We start from the raw sequence: 17,859 nt of genomic DNA, 5'->3' as shown, positions 1-17,859 counted from the left end.
TGTGACCTCAAGCCAGAAAAAGCCTTCATCATAGGAGTAGACTCAGGAATGGCCAATGAGTTAGCAAAGATTTTTTAAAATTGTAGGAATTATTTACAAAGGCTCTTAGAAAATGTTAGGCAGGGCCAGGTGAAGCACAGTGTCTGTTTGAAATGCCAGGATAGAGACAAGGCTGTTCTTAAGATGTAAACGAGGTGAAAAAGAAAAAGAAACCTGTTACGTTTGATAAAGTACACAAACCCGCAGATCCGAGAAGCACAGTGAATCCCAGTACACCGTTACAGCCAAGACTGTTGAGATTGACTTGCAAATGAATGAAAGGAACAAGAAAATAGTAAAAGCCTCCAGAGGATAAACACACATTACATGTAGATAAACAGGGACACGAAACGACAGCTCTGAAGTAGTGACTGCCCACGAGCAATGCCAAGACGCCTCCCTGTGAGGCCTACTCTGGTGCTCTTCTTAAAGCTACAGACCTTCACCGCATGTCCTGCCTCCTTTACTAAGATCTCTTCCTGTTACTCATGACATTTGTCCATGAAGAATGTGTGGCATAATTCCATATTTAAGTGTTTGTCTTCTCTGTTAGTTGTGACATTTCCCTGAGTTGTTCGCTAATACATCCTAACACAGAGAAACAAAACAGACGTGAGTTTGTATATAGATCCGTAGACTCTGTCTGTGGAACGACCAAATAAAAGAGTAATAGTTGGTAACTCTAACGGGGTTCTCTAGGGAACAAGAACCAACAGAGAGAGAGAGAGAGAGAGAGAGAGAGTTTATAAAGACAAAAGAATTTTAAGAAATCACCTCATTACTGTGGATGCTTGCCAGTTCTTGAAATAGCCGAGTGAACTAACAGGTTGGAAACTCTGGGAACAGTGGTACTTAAGTCCTGAACAGTCTACTTCCTATTCTATTAAGACCCTTGGCTGGTTGCACAAGGTGCACCACATGGAGGAAAGTATGCTTTGCTCCATGTCTGCTCCTTTAAACACAACTTTATCCAAGAGCTGCTGCCACAGAACCATCTAGATCAATGCTCAACCAAATACCTGGGCAGTGTGGCTCAGCCAGGTTGACATAGTAAACAATCATATGTTGGAGTTTGGAGTGAAGACATTGACTTTGAAGTTACTTTTTTCCCTTGGCATTTGTTATAATTGGATGTAAAGTGTCCTCCATGCATGGCCTCTTGAACATTTGGTCCCCAGCTGCTGGTTTTGTTTTGAGAGGTTATAGGTCCTTGAAGGGGTGAGGCCCTGAAGGAATATGTCATTGTGGGGTAGTCCAGCCTGGTTTCCTGTCTGTCTGTTTCCTGACCTATGGGATATGACCAAGCTTCTGCTGCATCATGCTGTCCCTGTCATGGCAGAGGGTAGCCCCTTAAGATTAGTCCTTTCTCCCTGGAGAGGCTTCTGGTCAACTGTTTGGTCACGTTGATGGGAACAGTAATAATAGCTACTCCCCAGGCTGCTGAGAGCAAGTCCTCTGACTCGGCTTACACACTGTCGTCTCTCTGCAGCTGTCCGATGACGGTCGCTACGTCCTGCTGTCCATCTGGGAGGGATGTGATCCGGTAAACCGACTGTGGTACTGTGACCTCCAGAAGGAATCCAACGGTATCACTGGTAAGTTATTTAAGTCTTACATAACTACCCTAGGATACCCAGTTAAAAAGGTGGTGTGTCAGCTTTGCAGTGGACTCTCAGTCAGCCATCTTTCTTCCTACCACACCATCTCAGTTCATAGAAATGGTTGTGCTCTTGCATGTGATAGAAACAAGGAGATGAGGCTGGCTGCTTGCATTTTCCCTGCAGATCGAGGTCAAGCATGTCTTCTGCACCTGCTTGTGATGAGGTCCTGTGTGGTAGGGAGAAGCTGGGGTATTGGTCTGTAGCGGTTTATAGTCATAAGAGTTGTTAGGATATAAACTGTCCCAGGCATGTGGTTAGTACAAAGGTGGGTGTTTACCAGATTAACAGGTAATCGTACGATGGCCCCTCCTGAATCGTGCACGCGGTGACAGCCAGCGTTTGCTTTCTGAAGCCATGTGTGTCACCGTAGTGAGCACAGAACCAGCCTATTGAGAATTGAGGGCAGTCACTGGGCGGATGGTGCACACCCTTAACTCCAGCACCGGGGAGGCAGAGGCAGGCGAATCTGGGCATCTGAGCCCAGCGGGGGCTCATGATGATTTGAAAGGTGATCTGCTATACTAAGGTCAGGCATTAAAGCTTTCGGCTCCATAATTTACTGTGTTGGAGCTTGACCAGCCCTGAAAATCTGTCACATAGCTGATTACCAGATGAGGATACCTAACAAATTAGTGTAAAATAGTGATTATTTCGGAGACCCGTCACATGTGATTCCAAAATACACAATTCTAAATACATTTCTGAATAATTTATTCGCCTCGTTAATAGTATCAAACATTCTGATATGAAGATACTTCCTTTTGGTTGGGTATTACTTCATTTAAACTGCTGAGCAAGGTCTACATGCTGCCTTTCTGGCCATCACCGAGCACACATAGCCATGCAGCAGGATGGTCAGTAATTTATTGTAACAGTGCTATCCGTACAGAACTACAGCCACCACATTGGTGTTCACATTCTCTGTAAGGAGCAAGCCACTGGATCTCTGCAGAGCTGAGCAGACCTCTTGAGATGGAGCCCAAATGAAACATGGTTGCTGTCCTTGCCCACAACCGGTGTTTCTTAGGCGGTAGAGAGGATTTGGGCTTCCCCTGGCTTATTAAATCCCCAGTTAACAGTGCTCCTTCTCGAGAGCGCTGTTTGCATTCTGTTTTCAACTTCATTGTGCCTTTAAATTATTAAGTAGGATAATGCTATTAAAGGATACAAGCTAACAAATTGAAAAACACGAATTGCTTAACTTCAGATAGGTAAGGAAGTCCTGTCCACGTTTGTACTGAGCTGCAGTTGATAGCTCCACGGTGGTTCCTGCGTGGCCTGTGGATGTGTGTGGGAGGGAAGTAGAGGTGGGGTGGGGGAGAATGACTATGATGGAGGACTGCTGCTGTGGATGTGTGTGGGAGGGAAGCAGAGGTGGGGTGGGGGAGAATGACTATGAAGGAGGACTGCTGCAGGGAGCTGGCTTCCGTGATTGTGGGAACCATTCAGGCAAGTCTGAGCTCTGTGGGGCCGGTTGTCAGGAAGGTCAGACAGGCTGATGCTGTCGGCCCTAAGTGGACCCTCTTCTCTAGGGAAGCCACGTGTCTAACCTTTTGACTTTTCAGTTGTTCCAGCAAGGCTCATGCGTTGTCAAGAACAGCACCCTGTGCTTTACTTGAATAACATCTGCCAAACACCCTGGCAGAAACACCTAAGTTAGTATGTTAGGTTAACTAGAGACGTTGGCTGGCCAGGCCCATAACCGTTGCCACGAGCTCATGGGAATCCACATGGAGAGCATAGAGCAAAAGGCTCGCCTGACACTGACCTGAGTTCACTGTCTCCATAAGGTTACTAACCGGGACAATTTGGAGATCACTGAAAGCATGTCGTCGATCGTCTGTCCTACTCACAGAAGCAAGCTGACTTCTGAGTAACCGTCGGGGTGGGCGGAGCCAAAGCTGTGAGCTGCTGAAGGATGAGCCTTCTGCAGTGACAGCTGCGGGTTCCTGGGTAGTGCAGGGCCTGTCGTCTTTTACTTATTACACTTTTAAAAGATTCATTTGTCCCTATATACGTATGGGTATATATGCGTGCGTGCGTGCGTGAAAACAGTGCTTGATGGTCTGCACCAGCTTGTGGCAGATAACTAGTTGACTAGTTAAGGTCCCTTTAGAGACCCTTGTTCAGATACTCTGCTTATAAGCCTTCCTCCTTCTGTACCAATAATAAAATTCATATTTATGCTGGTTTTTTTTAACTTTCAAACCCCTTATTGGGTATGCCATAAAAAATGTGCTTTAATGCATATAACCCAGTGGTTTGGAGAAGTCATCATTTTAAAATTATTGATTATAATGACTTTTCTTAGGAAAATGGCAGTATGTCACAGTAGAGGAAAATTAGATTTTAAAAGATGACTGTTAGCAATCATTCCGTTCAGAGGCATCACATTCCATTGTCGTCACTTGAATGCTGGGGTGATTTGCGGTATTAAATGCTGCATTTAATGTACTATTTCCTGGGACCAGGTTCAGAGCTACACATGTGGATCCCTCCTTTAGTCTCCAGCCCCTCTCCCTCGAGTAACTCTCTGGACTCAGTCTCCCCCGAGTACCTCGCTGGACTCAGTCTCCCCAAGGGGGTCACGTTGCTTCCTAGCACCCTTTAAAGACACAGATGTATACAAAGGAAGGAGGTTGCAACAAGGATAAATAACACTAAGCATATTTTTAAAAACTGAGGAAGCCATGTTTTTTTATGTTAGCAAAAGTTACTCTGTGTGTGTGTGTGTGTGTGTGTGTGTGTCTGTGTGTGTGTGTGTGTGTGTGTCTATGTGTGTGTAGCTTAAAAGAAATTACATTCACGGGGTGGTAATGCCAGCCCCTGCCCCAGAACCATAGACCATCTAGTACACCTCCTAATAACAGCCATGGAAAAACCCCCTTTTGAGTGGTTGGTCAGGGAAGTCCAAGAGAGTCCCACAACAGTATGGCTGCTGTTGCCCTTGGTGCCTCCCAAAACTTGAAGGACTTGACCTGACCCAGAGGCCGCCTCCCTGAGGACAAGCTCTCATAGTCCTGGAAGATGCTCTGCAGGGTGCAGAAGGAGAGAGTAATAAATAGTTTTACCCAGCTGTGACACCTGTGAACCCCAGCAGTATGGGAGGATATCCCCGAAGGTGCAGTGGTGGGACTTCCATCTCGGCAGTAGCCAGCCGCCATCTAACTGGGTCTGTGAGTTGGGCCGTTCAGTAGGAAGGAGTTCCTGCCATCTACTGTAAGCGTCGCCAACTTCGCACGGCCACTGAGGCCATGGAACGTGGAGGAGAGCCCGCCACTGCCACTTTATCAATCCCGTGTAGAGTCTACCCGACGTTCAGAGGCCAGCGTGGCTCTCACACTTCGTATTTTTGCAGCAGACAGACCAGTCCAGAAAAACCACACTGGTCAAAATGCAGAGAGCTGCTAAGTGTGGAGTGCCTGGCTCCAGCAGATACAACACAGCCCCTGTACCTGAGGCTCGGGACATCATCAGAGGGGAGAGGGTGGGAAAGCTGGATGAGCCAGAGGACAGGACACTTGCCCCGCGGTTATGTCTGTGTACGATAGAGAAGGTGCATCCAGGAAGTCTCCGCACTGTAGTCTCTTAAACGGTGCCTCAACATTGACAGTGGTTGACGTGTCAGTGTGGATGGGGGGAATCTCAGAACCCCTGGATGATGGTTTGGGGGAGCGGTCAGTCTTTCCAGGGGTGAGCCCCTACGTGGTTGCACAGTACCAAATGTAAGTCTTGAGAAGATACCCATGCACGTGACACTAAAGAGACTCGGCAGGTCGTATTTATGTGTGTAAAACAATAGTAATTAAAAAGAGGCCGTGAATGGGGAGTGTGCTGCAAGAGTTGGTGGTGCGGGGGTGTAAATGCAACAGACATAAAATTAAACAAATAAAGATGTAGCTGCAGGCCAGCATAAGGAAATCCTCCACACCCAGGGGGTCGGAGACTTCTCCCTGATCAGGCTCAGCCTCTGAAAGCACCCTGAGTCTGTTATCCTTGGGATGTGGCAGTCCTGTATAGTTCTTGTAAAGTATAAAAGCATCTTAATTCTGTTATTAGAGACCTTCACACATTTCTCCACGAGGTGTCGTTAATATCATTAATCATTTTCAAAGAAAGATGGAAGAGTCTTTGCTCTAGGAAAACCATAAGAGAATTTATTATAAGTTAATCTCCACCCAGTAAACAAATCAGTCCCCAGCGAGAAGCAGGCTTAACAAAAAGCCACGTTAACTTTATGGTGGAGAGGTTTGGGAATTGAATTCTGTTGGCCTCAGAGTGAATAAATGGCAGGTACAGACAAAATGAGCAGACCCCAAAAGGGTTAAGGAATGAAGCTGTGTCTCCTGTAAAAGTAATTTTCATGTTGTTCATTTAAGTCAACAGGATTCTCACTTGTAAATAGCAAAAATGAAAGAGTCCCCATGGTGTAGCCAAAATACCTTTTTAAATTCCTTTTTTTAAATAATTTTTTTTTGCGCATTGCCTCTTATTTTTCCATTAAAGACTAGAGCGAGATTCCAGAGCACAAAGGGATTTCACAGGCTTCCTTTTGAAACGTGCTGCCCAGTGAGGGCCTGGCCCTTGAACTGGTTTTTCAGCACTCTACCATAGCGAGATTTGCAACCCATATTTATTGTTGTTGTTTTCACTGTAGCAAAGAACCGGAAGCAACCTAGATGTCTAACAACAAGTGAGTGGATCATGAAAATTTGGTCTGTGTATCAAATGGAATACTAGTCAGCTCTAAAGGAAAATACAGCCACAAATTGTGCAGGAAAATGGATGGACTTAGAATGCATACTATTCAGTGAGGTCACACAATCTCAGTAAGAAAAAAATACACGATTTCCCTCATGGGGAACCTAGCCTATAGCGTGTGTGTGTGTGTGTGTGTGTGTGTGTGTGTGTGTGTGTGTGTGTGTGTGTGTCTTTGTTTAAATATATATACGTGACTATATTTTTATTTGTGTAAACCTTTAGACAAATAAATATTTAGACAAAGATATACATGGGTGCAGTATAACATAGAAAAGAGAGTAAGAAAGGTTAAACATTAGGGGATGTTGTAATGAACACAAGTTAGAGGATATAAAGCTAATTATTTTTCTAGTTCCGACTCTATCACTCCTTCATGGATTTTTCATTTTGGTGGTAGTAAAGTGTGGGGGACATATTTGTGAGTGTGAAATTCCACAGCTGCTGCGTGTCTGTCCTTACTATATAGAAGTCCATTGAGATGCGTATGTAGACTTTGGGCCTAGTTAATGTCTGTGTGTGATGCTTTTGAATTCCAAGGTTTATATATATATATAAAGTTAATTTAAATGAAAACATTTTAAACTTTACAGCTGTTTTTACACAAAGATGGCCACAGCTGGATTCTGATGTGCCAGGCTCAGTGTCCCTTTACAGCTGACCAGCTCTTGAGAATTAGTGACATGCCCACAGGCATGTCTGAGGTGTTGGTGTTGAGCAGAACCTGAGAGTGTGAGGAGCGTGGCCTCTCTGCACACTCACCTGTGTGCACTGCAGAGCCACAGGTCCATACTCAGTGGCTTCGGGTGGGTTGGGATTGTAATAAATGCCATTGTCTCCGTGACCTTTTCAAGCAGAAACCCTAAGAAGGTTATGTTGTGAAATAAGTGTTCACATCAAGAAATGCTTTATTGGCAGGGGGATAGTTAAAGAATCTGACATTTCACTGGATCAGGATTTGGTGTCCACAAATGTCATAGTCCAGAAAATAGAGTTTTATCGTTTTTACTACAAACAAATGAAGTTTTCTGATTATCTTCACATATTTGATTGGCAGCTAATGACTTACACTGTTGTTGCTCTAAGACAAGAGGGAGTGTGTGTGTGTGTATGTGTGTGTGTGTGTGTGTGTGTGTGTAAGGCCTTGTTTTATGTGAACAAGTTACGATTGCTGTAGAGTGGGTCACCTACTGAGTACTTGCTTGAGGGGAGCAATGTGCCACTTAAAAAGTTAAAAAGTATATTTTTGCCTCATATGCAGCATTTAACCTCACATGAAGCATAATTGTAAGGTCTGATCTGGGAGTTTGTCTGCGTGTGCACTCTGAGTAGCCCTTGGGCTGCGACAATTAAAGCACTGTCAACACTTCTGCAGGGATCTCCAAATACACTGTTGTTGGCAGAAAGGGACCAGAAGTCATAGAGAACAGCAGTGGGGTGGAAGCAGGCGCCCAGGGCAGAGATGGGCTGGTCTCAAATGTTCCTGCTGGGGAAGGGGATGGACAGTGAAGGCCGTGTGCTTCGCCACAGTTGAGAGGCCGTGCAGGGGTGGTTGATAGGTGAACACCCAGTCAGCGAAGGTCTGAGATGCGTACTAAGGAAGGTCTACTTTGGCATTAGAGGTGGAGCCATAGACGAGGTAAGTATTTTCCCAAGATGCATGAGAGACACCACCTTCACCTGGAGGCCACAGCGATGCCTCTGAGGTCTGGAACTCTACATGCCAAGAGTTTAAAGTGTTCCTATGTTGGCTATATTTGAAGAAGGAAGCAAAAGGAAATACAGACCTTCACTGGAAGATTGGCCCTTTAACCCAGGCCCCAAGGGGTCCCACAAAGAAGGTTCAAGAATAAGATCAACATCGCACAGAATCTTCACACAGAGACATTTGCTGTCATGAGAAGTGGAGCCACACTATGCATCCGATGGTAGTAGTACTAGTAGACACACTAGAGTGGGATTATCAGGTCCCTAGTGTAAAATGTGTTAAACACACTTTAAAAAGATAAACCAGGTTGAGTCGGCCGGGAAGGTGCTGGCTGCAGCGCCGCGGAGTTTGCTCTATGGACCATGTGCTGCTCTGGATGCCTGAAGCACTTGAACTGCAGGTTGGGAAGACGTGGACACCTAAATGCTGGGCTGGATTAAGTGCCTGATGAGGATGGTGATTCAGCAAGTTGGGGTCAGCATGCAGTCGGTACTTTGGTCTGGAAAACCATATGGTTCATCTCGAAGTATCGTAAGGAAAATTGGTACCAACTTATCTCTGATTCAGTGTCCAAGAGTTCAATTTCAGCTTACCAGCCATGCCACAGAAGGGAGTCCTGCCCACCCAGGAGAGGATGTGGTGGCATCGTTTGCTGATGTTGGATGGGTAGCCACAGAAGAAGGAGAGTGCTCAACAAGACTCAGGGCAGAGGTCAGGTCCAAGTCTCCCCCCGAGGATGACCTTCCTTGCTTTGAGAAGCCCCCAAGCAGGCACATTTCCTTACCAAACTTGTCTCAGGATGAGCATCCTCCAAAGACAACACTGGCCAGTGAGGAAGCCTTGCAGAAGATCTCCGCTCTTGAGAATGAGCTCGCTGCCCTTCGAGCTCAGATTGCCAAGATTGTGACCCTACAGGAGCAACAGAGTCTCAGTGCAGGTCACTCAGATTCCTCCACGGTAGCACCACCACCCCCTCCTCCTCCTCCCCCTCCCCCACCCCCTCCCCACCGCTCCACCAAAGTATGTCTGCTGTTGATCTGATTAAAGATCGAAGAGAGCAAAGACTCAATGCTGGAAAGACTTTGGTGAAGAGCCACCCAAAGCCACCTGACATGCCAAATATGCTTGAGATCCTTAAAGATATGAACAGTGTGAAGCTACGGTCAGTCAAGAGGTCAGAGAAAGATGTCAAGCCTAGGCCAGTAGATACTACTGACCCTGCTGCCCTCATAGCAGAGGCTCTGAAAAAGAAGTTTGCTTATCGCTATCAACACAGTAGTCAAGGTGAAGTTGAAAGAGAAATTCCAAAGCCAGAGTCAGAGGCCACCTCAGAGCCAGCCCTGTTTGGCCCACATATATTGAAGTCTACAGGGAAAATGAAGGCTTTAATTGACTCCTAATGGACAATGAGTTCAGAAAGACTCCTGTTTCACCTGTTGGCTTGCAGAGCTGAGTTTGACTAGTAGAAATCACCAGTATTTAGTAAATTCCTGGCTGTAGTATTCATTGGTCTCCTTAACCTAATTAGGAGTAAGAAGTAGTGAAGCCACAGGAGTTGGGTTGACTCTCATGAGATGGTCAGTTCTAGAGTTCTCCTTAACACAATGATTATGACATGTTTTTAAATAGGTAGCCAGGCTTTATCTTCCAGCCTCAAAAGTATTTGTAGGACTTCAGGATACAAACAGGCCATTTGTGGATGTTGCTGTGCATTCTCAATTCTTAACACTAATATCTGTGCAAATGTTTTATATGCACACATTTGGATATAAAACTTATGTAAAAACTTGTTATGAATGGCATCAGTGAGAACACTGTTATCTTCATCTTCGAGTTGATTGGTCCGTGACAAAACAGCTGGTGTACCCTGTTATTAGAGTAGAGTACTGGAGGTGGGAATGCCCCAACAGAACTTAGAAATGTTCTCACATTTTTTTCCTCTTGGAGCTGAGTTTACATAAGCAGTAGCAAATGTTTACTGCTGAGTTTCCGTATTGCTTTCTATTAGAGGGAAGTGAGGGCCAGGAAGGCTGCTTAAACCTCATTGCCACCCAGTACTGGGAAGCAAATGTACTTCTCAAGTGGTAACAATCAAATTATTGAATTAAAATAACTTTGTAAATAAAAGCCAGAATGTATCATCTTTCTTTTCAGTTTAATGAGTGGCCTCATGAAGATGATTTATTGCTAAATTAACAATTGTCTTAGTTAAGTTTACTATTGCCATGATGAAACACCATGAACCAAAAGTAACTTGGGGAGGAAAGGGTTTATTTCATTCACAGTTCCATAGAACAGTTCATCATCAAAAGTGGTGAGGGCAGGAACTGAACAGAACAGGAACCTGGAGGCAGGAGCTGATGCAGAGGCCATGGAGGGGTGCTGCTTACTGGCTTGCTCCCCTGGCTTGCTCAGCCTACTTTCTTATAGAACCCAGGACCACCAGCCCAGGGGGTGACCCCACCTACAGCAGGCTGGGCCCTCCCTATCAATCACTAATTGAGAAAATGCCCTACAACTGGATCTTATGGAGGTGTTTTCTCATTGAGGTTCCCCCCTTCCTGATGGCTCTGGCTTGTCAAGTGCACACAAAACTAGCCAGCACAACAACACAAAATGTTAGCATAACTAAATTTATACATTTTAAATACTGGTCAACATATCCTTTACAATGAAACATTACTGAATAGGTGAATAGATTCCCTTTCAGCTGTTTATCATTGGTCAGCTGATGAATTGCATTATGCAGATAAACCTTAGGTGTTACTAGAAAGTTGAAAACTGCCTTTATTATCTAGGGCTTGAAAGGACTTGTTATAATTTAAAGTACTTAATAAGTTTTCATCATTTTTGTGTTTCCAATAAGCTCAACTATCTTTAATATCAGAATCTCTTACTTTGAATAAATATTTGGATTATTTAAATCTAGCAACTAGTTGTTCTTCCCAGGAGAATTAAGAGATGGGAAGTGTAGATAGGTATTTTAAGTTATTGAAAATATGTGTTCTAAATCTTAAAGATTGAGCTATTTTCATAGTTTATTTAGTTTAAAATGTGGTGTGTTATTGATGTATATTGTTTCTAAATGTTTTATATGGTTTGAAAACTGTCTTTTATGAGATTCAGAAAATTCACCTGACCACATATTTTGACCTAAGAAACTTATTTATTCAATAATACAATATTTATATCAGTATTGAATTTGGCTAGTATTCCAATATATGAAAGTTACTATTTTACAATAAAGCAACCTGTTGAATTTAAAAAAAAAAAAAGATAAACCATCCACATAATGCTGCTGTTAAAAAACAAAACAAAATCCTTAGAAGCATAAGCAAGAAATAAAGACTGTGAATGACCGTCAGATTAGAAAATTACTAATACTTTTAGTAAAGCACATGGCCATTATCATGATGAATACAGCTATTAAAGAGGACATTAAACACAGCAAAGGAGAGATTTAGTGAGAGAGAATATAAATGTAAAGAAATCCTAAAGTGCAGCCCACCAAGAAGTGGAAGAACTTGAGTTATTAGACATAGAGAACAAACTTCTCTACAAATGATAAACTACAGGTTGGGAAGAGCCGTTCTGCAGAAGGCAGCTTAGGGCTGGTAACGGGGTGAAGAATGACTGGTCTAAGGAAATGCCGTGAGAATGATGTGGCTATCTCAGTAAATACCAGAGTGTATGTTACAGCAAAACAGAGCAGTGCTTGCGTGAAGGTGTGTGGTGCAGGGGACTGATGGTGTGCAGACGTGCGATGCAGAGGAGCGCTTGCTGGGGCCAGTGAAGCACAGCCTCTAAAGGAGGCAGAACTGCTGTGCTGTGAAGGTGCTTGAGGGACGGACAGCTGGGTCGGCATAGCAGCGTCACAGAAGCCCCGCCCGGCCGTCCTCATGCTTTGTTTCTCCAGCCGAGATTCAGATTGACGTCACATTCCCTGCCGACCTTCCTGGGCTACGTTCCTCTGTTTCCAGTGGATTCCTTGTCTCTGAAATACTAACTCTTCACACTTAGGGCAATGGTGTGTTTTTATTTTAATGTTTCCTTAGAAAAAGCTCAACGGTGTGTTGTTTTTGTGTAGACCCCGCATTTCGTGCTAGGTCCATTCCTGGGTGTTCCAAGCCTGCCTCTTCTGTAAATGCAGACCCTCTCTCTGTTTTCAACAGGTTATTGCCAACATTTAGGGAGGCTTAAATTTTTATTTTTACTGCTGGTTTTATTGGTCTTAATTCAAATTACTTTTAAAAGAATAATTTTACTGAATTTTTATTGTGGAGTAGTTACTAACAGTCACTTTAAAAATGATTTTTCGTGTTTCCTATGACTCTTAGTTGACGGTTGAGGAAATAACGCTAAACAGAATAAAGAGATCATTCAAGCTCCTGAAGTTAAACAGTGGGAGAGCTGGAATTTTGATCCAGATATGTCTGGCCGCAGGACTGGGTCTCCTGTGCTAGAATTACACTTTCCCTGAGATATTTAATTCAACGACACATGGAAAGATGATATTCTGTGGGTAGAAATAAGACACGGGTGTAAAGTGTAAATACTTACTGAAGACACTGGGGTCGAAGTGAATTGTCCAGATTAAAATAGAATTTGCTATGGAATTGAAGTCCGGAGACGTTTAGAGACTATCTATCGTCGTAGAGTTCTTGGATGTGTACATTTTCTAAGATGTTCACTGAGCCTGTGTGTCAGGTACATCGTGAAACAGGTGTCTTCCAGTGAGCCAGGATGATAGCAGATGTAGTTAAGATGTTTAGTGATGACCACTCCATACCAGTTCTTAGGAAGGAAGGACTGGAAAGTGTCCCGGCTTCACTGAATACACCTTTTATTTGTATCTTCAGAGTACCTGAAGCTGAGTATGAAGTAGCAAGTAAAACCCACAAGGAATCAGCTGTTAAATCAGCTCTATCTTGAGAGAAATGTCACCAAGCGTGTGCCTGTTAGAAGTGCCCAGCCTTTTGAGAGTGGGTCAGGCAGAGGACACAGCCTGTGGCATGCCCGAGCACCACTGTGCCCGAGTACCGCTGTGCCCGAGTACCGCTGTGCCCGGGTACCGCCGTGCCCGAGTACCACCGTGCCCGAGTACCGCCGTGCCCGAGTACTGCTGTGCCGGAGTACCACTGTGCCCGAGCACCGCCGTGCCCGAGTACCGCTGTGCCCGGGTACCGCTGTGCCCGGGTACCGCTGTGCCCGAGTACCGCCGTGCCCTTGTACCGCTGTGCCCGAGTACCGCCGTGCCCTTGTACCGCTGTGCCCGAGTACCGCTGTGCCCGAGTACCGCTGTGCCCGAGTACCGCTGTGCCCGAGTACCGCTGTGCCCGAGTACCGCTGTGCCCGAGTACCGCCGTGCCCGAGTACCGCTGTGCCCGAGTGAGTACCGCTGTGCCCGAGTGAGTACCGCTGTGCCCGAGTGAGTACCACTGTGCCCGAGTACCGCCGTGCCCGAGTACCGCCGTGCCCGAGTACCACTAGCGCTCAGGAGGTGAGGCAAGCGTTGGAATGTGCCGAAGTTGGCTTAGGTATGAAAACCCTGTTGTGTGGGGACTTTATTCAGTGTGATGGGAAAGGCGCCACTGTGGACCCGGCTAGGGTATGAAGACATCGTGCTGTGTGGAATAGAGTGAATCAAGAGTGGCCGGGGGGAAACCAGGCAGAAAGCTAACACCGTAGGCCAGAGCTCGGACTTGGCACTGTGATGTTCCTCAGGGCCTGCCCTGGGCTAGTAGCATGTTTAGCGGCATCTCTGATCTCCGCCACTAGATGGCAGTAGCAGTCCTCACCTGCTAAGTCACAGCAACCAAAATTATCTGTAGACTTCAAATGCCGCTTGGAAGAGGTGTGTCTGTTGTCCTGGTTGAGGACACTGTGGGGTGGCAGGAAAGGCAGGCTTTGATTTGAGACTTGCTCGGAAGAGGATTTAGCAGGTGTGGGGAATGGTAGGACAGGAGACGAGGTCTTACAGTCTCCCCTTAGCACCAGAGTTTTCAAGCGCTCCTTGGCGTCCACTCATAGCTAGCCCCTGCTCATTCCTGCGTGTTGGAGCTTCCAGTACCATCTGTGTCTTGAGCTTTATAGAAAGGAAAGAGTCCCTCACCTCCCTACACAGAAACCGGCATCCTTTCTTACAATATCAGAGGTGACAGGAATGCCTTGTCTCTTCCCAGGAATTCTGAACTGGGTAAAACTGATAGACAACTTTGAAGGAGAATATGACTACGTCACCAACGAGGGGACAGTGTTCACATTCAAGACGAACCGCAATTCTCCTAATTATCGTCTGATCAACATCGACTTCACGGACCCTGACGAGTCCAAGTGGAAAGTGCTTGTTCCAGAGCATGAGAAAGATGTCTTAGGTAAGGACAGAGGCTGCTTGGAAAGCGTGCCTGTGAGAACATCGACAGGTTGGTCCACTTCACGGTCTGGTGACTGGTGCGTCAGTGCAGAACCTTTGGCTTGTGATTATTAGGAACGTCGTGCTTAAATAGTACACATTGTCTGAAAAAGAGTGACAGCTCCTGACAGAAAGCTTTGTATCACCTTTGGCTGTTGGTTTCTACCTCTTGTAAATATGAGGGTGGGTTTCTAGCCATCTTGCTAGACAAGAGAATAGACTGCCCCTATATTTAATTGAAAGCTGCCATAGGCACTTACTCATTTGATTGAAAATGATATGCTGACTTACAAATAAGTGCATGAAAACTGAATTTATCTAGACGACTCACTAGTCTGGAGAGAGGTTTTTACACAGAAGAGTTCAGTCCTTCAATGTACCAATGAAGAGTCTGCTTGTGGGAAGTGAGCATCTACGGTAGGTTGACTGAGGAACTCTGAGGCCGTTCAGAAGTGCCTCATATGTAGCGAAGAGCCACGCCCAGGCTGCAGAACAGCCCCTTCTCAGCCAGAGCACGCCTGCAACGTGTTCTCCAGTGCATTACACGTGTGTGCAGCCATGCAGACCCAGGTTCACATCCAGACCTGTGAGAAACTCCTCCCTGTCCACCAGGTTTGGCCGAAATTTCTGATAATGCTGGAGTGGACGGCGGAGAGCTGACCTCAGGATTTCTCACTGTGTCTTTTTTCTACAGCCTCTGTGGTTCTTGAGGAAGCTGAGTTTGCTTGGGCTTCCCCCCCAGCCTTGGGCGTTGGGCTACCCCTCCACCCCCAAGCCAGTGTCAGGCACACCCCAAGACAGCCCCACCGCTCTTCCCTGCAGAATCCACACCTGCAGCTCGAGAGCCGCAGCTCAGCCCGGGTTTTCCATGAAGGTGGCAGCTGACCGTGCCTCCCTGATCCTGCCACAGTGTAGGCATGCCAGGCGGTAGTCAGGGTAGTGCTTTGTCTCTCCCAAGCTTCAGTAAATAGAAAAGATTAACCCTGCTACTCAGCATGGGGAGAGACACTTATAGCGTACAGGAGTACCTTCCTGTCTTCCTCAAAAGCATCTACTCTGGCCTTCTTCTCTATTTGGATGCTGCGTCCGTCACAAGTTGTAGAGAAGGTGCTGGACCGTTTCATTCCCTTGAGCATCCTCAGGCCAAAACCCTTTCAGTGTTACTTCGAGAGCCAGATGACGTCTGTCTGCACTGAGGCAGAACCATCCACACGGGGTGGGTGTAGCCAGGAGCACTGCCGGGGGACCATGCTCAGCCCTACTCTGTGGTTGACCGCATGTGTGGGTGTCTAAAGGATCCTGTGGACGCCTAAGGCTTTGTGTAGGTGCCCTGGTAATTTTTTAGGCACAACTTAGGTTGGAGTGGTAATTCTTGTAGAAGGAGTCTTCGTGGATGCTGTCAATGTTTCCTAGCCATCTGAATTTCCTACCGTTGTGTGAAAACACATCCGTTCTCATTTATAAATTTAATGAAGTGAAGATAATGGCTGGAGATTGGGGGTGACAGATGTCCCGCTGTAGGCTCTTTAGGCCAGGAGGGAAGCCTGCAATATTCTCTGCGCTCGTCACTTTCACAGAAGCCAAGCCTTCGGTACACCAGCAGCGCGGAATGCCCGATTGAGAAGACAGTCCAGAGCAGACTCAAAGGACAGCTACAAAGTCAGAGCTTTTATTTATGACACGCTACAAAGCTCCTGTCCTTTGCCTACTCACTTGGTCTCTTGTATAATGTGGATGTTCTCGTGGTTAGCACAGCTCGATTATTCTCTGACGGCTGTAATTTACTCCATTCCCCCCACGCTGCTTTCTTTAGAGCAGTAAGTCACATGAGCACATGAGCTGTGCTGCTGAATGGAGCCCCTCCAAAGCAAGCTACTTTTGGATTTGTGAATTCTTAGTTAGCTTTGGCTTCGGAAAAGTTTGTGCAGTACTCAAAGCCACCCAAGATCGATGCCCTGACGGTCCTCCCTGTGGCCAGTGTCTTGATGTTCTCAGAAATAAGTACTCACGTTCTCAGTGTGAATTACCAGTTTCTTGGGTTACGAAAATAAGCAATGTCAAGAACAGCACCATTAAACCCAAGGAAAGCTTGACCTTTCAGTCTGTCTGGTCCGTGGCTTTCTGTCCTGTGACTTCATCCCTGGCTGTGGGTGGCATGTCCCTGCTTCCGGCTGGCTTCTGTGTCTGCCGTTCTGCCCCTTCCTTCCCCATGCTCTCATGCTCTCTGTATAGCTCTGCTTCTGAGCGCTGAGCTCCTGCCTGGGCCGTGGGAAGAGCTGACCTCTTTCCCTCACTCTCCACATCCCTGTGTCCACTTGACACTCTTGGAAAGAGAGAACCTAAATTGAGGAACGGTTCCCGCTGGCATGTGGGCTTGTCAATGGGACATTTTCTTGATTGCTAGTTGATAGAGGAAGATCAAAAGCCCACTGTGGATGGTGCCAGTTCTAGACAGGTTCCTGCCCTTGCTTTCCTGCAGTCACAGACTGTAACCTGCAGGCCAAGGAAAGCCTTGCCTCCCTAAGGTGGTTTTGGTCATGGTGTTTTTCACAGAAACTGAAACCAGGCTAGGAGGCCCTGTAACGTGGAGTCTGTATCTTCACTTGGCTCCTGGCTTTGTCCCCGAGGTTCTTCCTGACGTGTCCCGGTGATGTACCTCTTATTTCCCTCCAGCCTTCTGCAGACATCCTTTATTGTGCATTTACCTGTCAGCTGCATCATCCTGCACTGTCCTTACCTGGGCTTCCACTCAGCTGCCTCCTCACCAGTGGCTAACCAGGCCCCCACTTCCCCACAGCTCACCAGATGCCTCAAGACAGACCACCAGCACATCACCGTCCCCCGAAACTAAATGGATTGCCTGTCTTGACGGCGTTCCCGTCTGCCCCTCAGGATCCTCACTCCCTCAGACTTGCCTGGAGTCCGCTCCGCTGCCTTCACTCTGGCTTTGTCCCTGGAAGCCCTCCCACCCCACCCCGCACTTCCACACCCCTGCACTCCAGACAAAACTCATTCCTTGCTAAAGAGCTCGTACTTGTCTTGGGTCCTCAGCCTGTAGCATTTACGTCCACATTTTTCTGTTGTGTGGTCACAGGTGCGTCTGTGCCAGAGTGATCTCAGTCCCCTGCTTGTGTCTCCAGGACCTTGCAGGGTTTCTGATGATACACTGAGGGCTTAGTACATGTCTGTACTAAGTACAGAATTATGGAACACTCTTATATACATGGAATATGACTTGACTTTGTTCTTTCCCTCTCTTTATCCTTATAGCATGATATCAA

The 17,859-nt window shown here is 46.3% G+C and overlaps 2 protein-coding genes across 2 annotated transcripts in view; both read left to right on the top strand.

The window, feature by feature from the left end:
- LOC114687845 (prolyl endopeptidase) overlaps window positions 1-17,859 on the top strand; it is a 122,518-nt gene that overhangs the window by 54,810 nt on the left and 49,849 nt on the right. Inside the window, exons 7-9 of the mRNA XM_037200518.1 lie at window positions 1,529-1,634; window positions 14,349-14,648; window positions 15,273-15,452. Of these exons, the coding sequence (XP_037056413.1) occupies window positions 1,529-1,634; window positions 14,349-14,648; window positions 15,273-15,452 (586 nt within the window). The remainder of the gene's footprint in view (window positions 1-1,528; window positions 1,635-14,348; window positions 14,649-15,272; window positions 15,453-17,859) is intronic.
- Window positions 8,479-10,325, top strand: LOC114687844 (mitochondrial fission regulator 1-like). The gene is given in 2 exon segments (XM_028862482.2): window positions 8,479-9,168; window positions 9,171-10,325. Coding segments are annotated over 2 exon segments (975 nt in total). The 5' UTR covers window positions 8,479-8,589; the 3' UTR covers window positions 9,567-10,325.

This window comes from Peromyscus leucopus, chromosome 8a (assembly GCF_004664715.2).
Source record: "Peromyscus leucopus breed LL Stock chromosome 8a, UCI_PerLeu_2.1, whole genome shotgun sequence".
In the NCBI taxonomy this organism is placed as follows: Eukaryota; Metazoa; Chordata; class Mammalia; order Rodentia; family Cricetidae; genus Peromyscus; species Peromyscus leucopus.
Note: the sequence above shows the minus strand (reverse complement) of the source record. Positions and strands in the feature narration are given on the sequence as shown.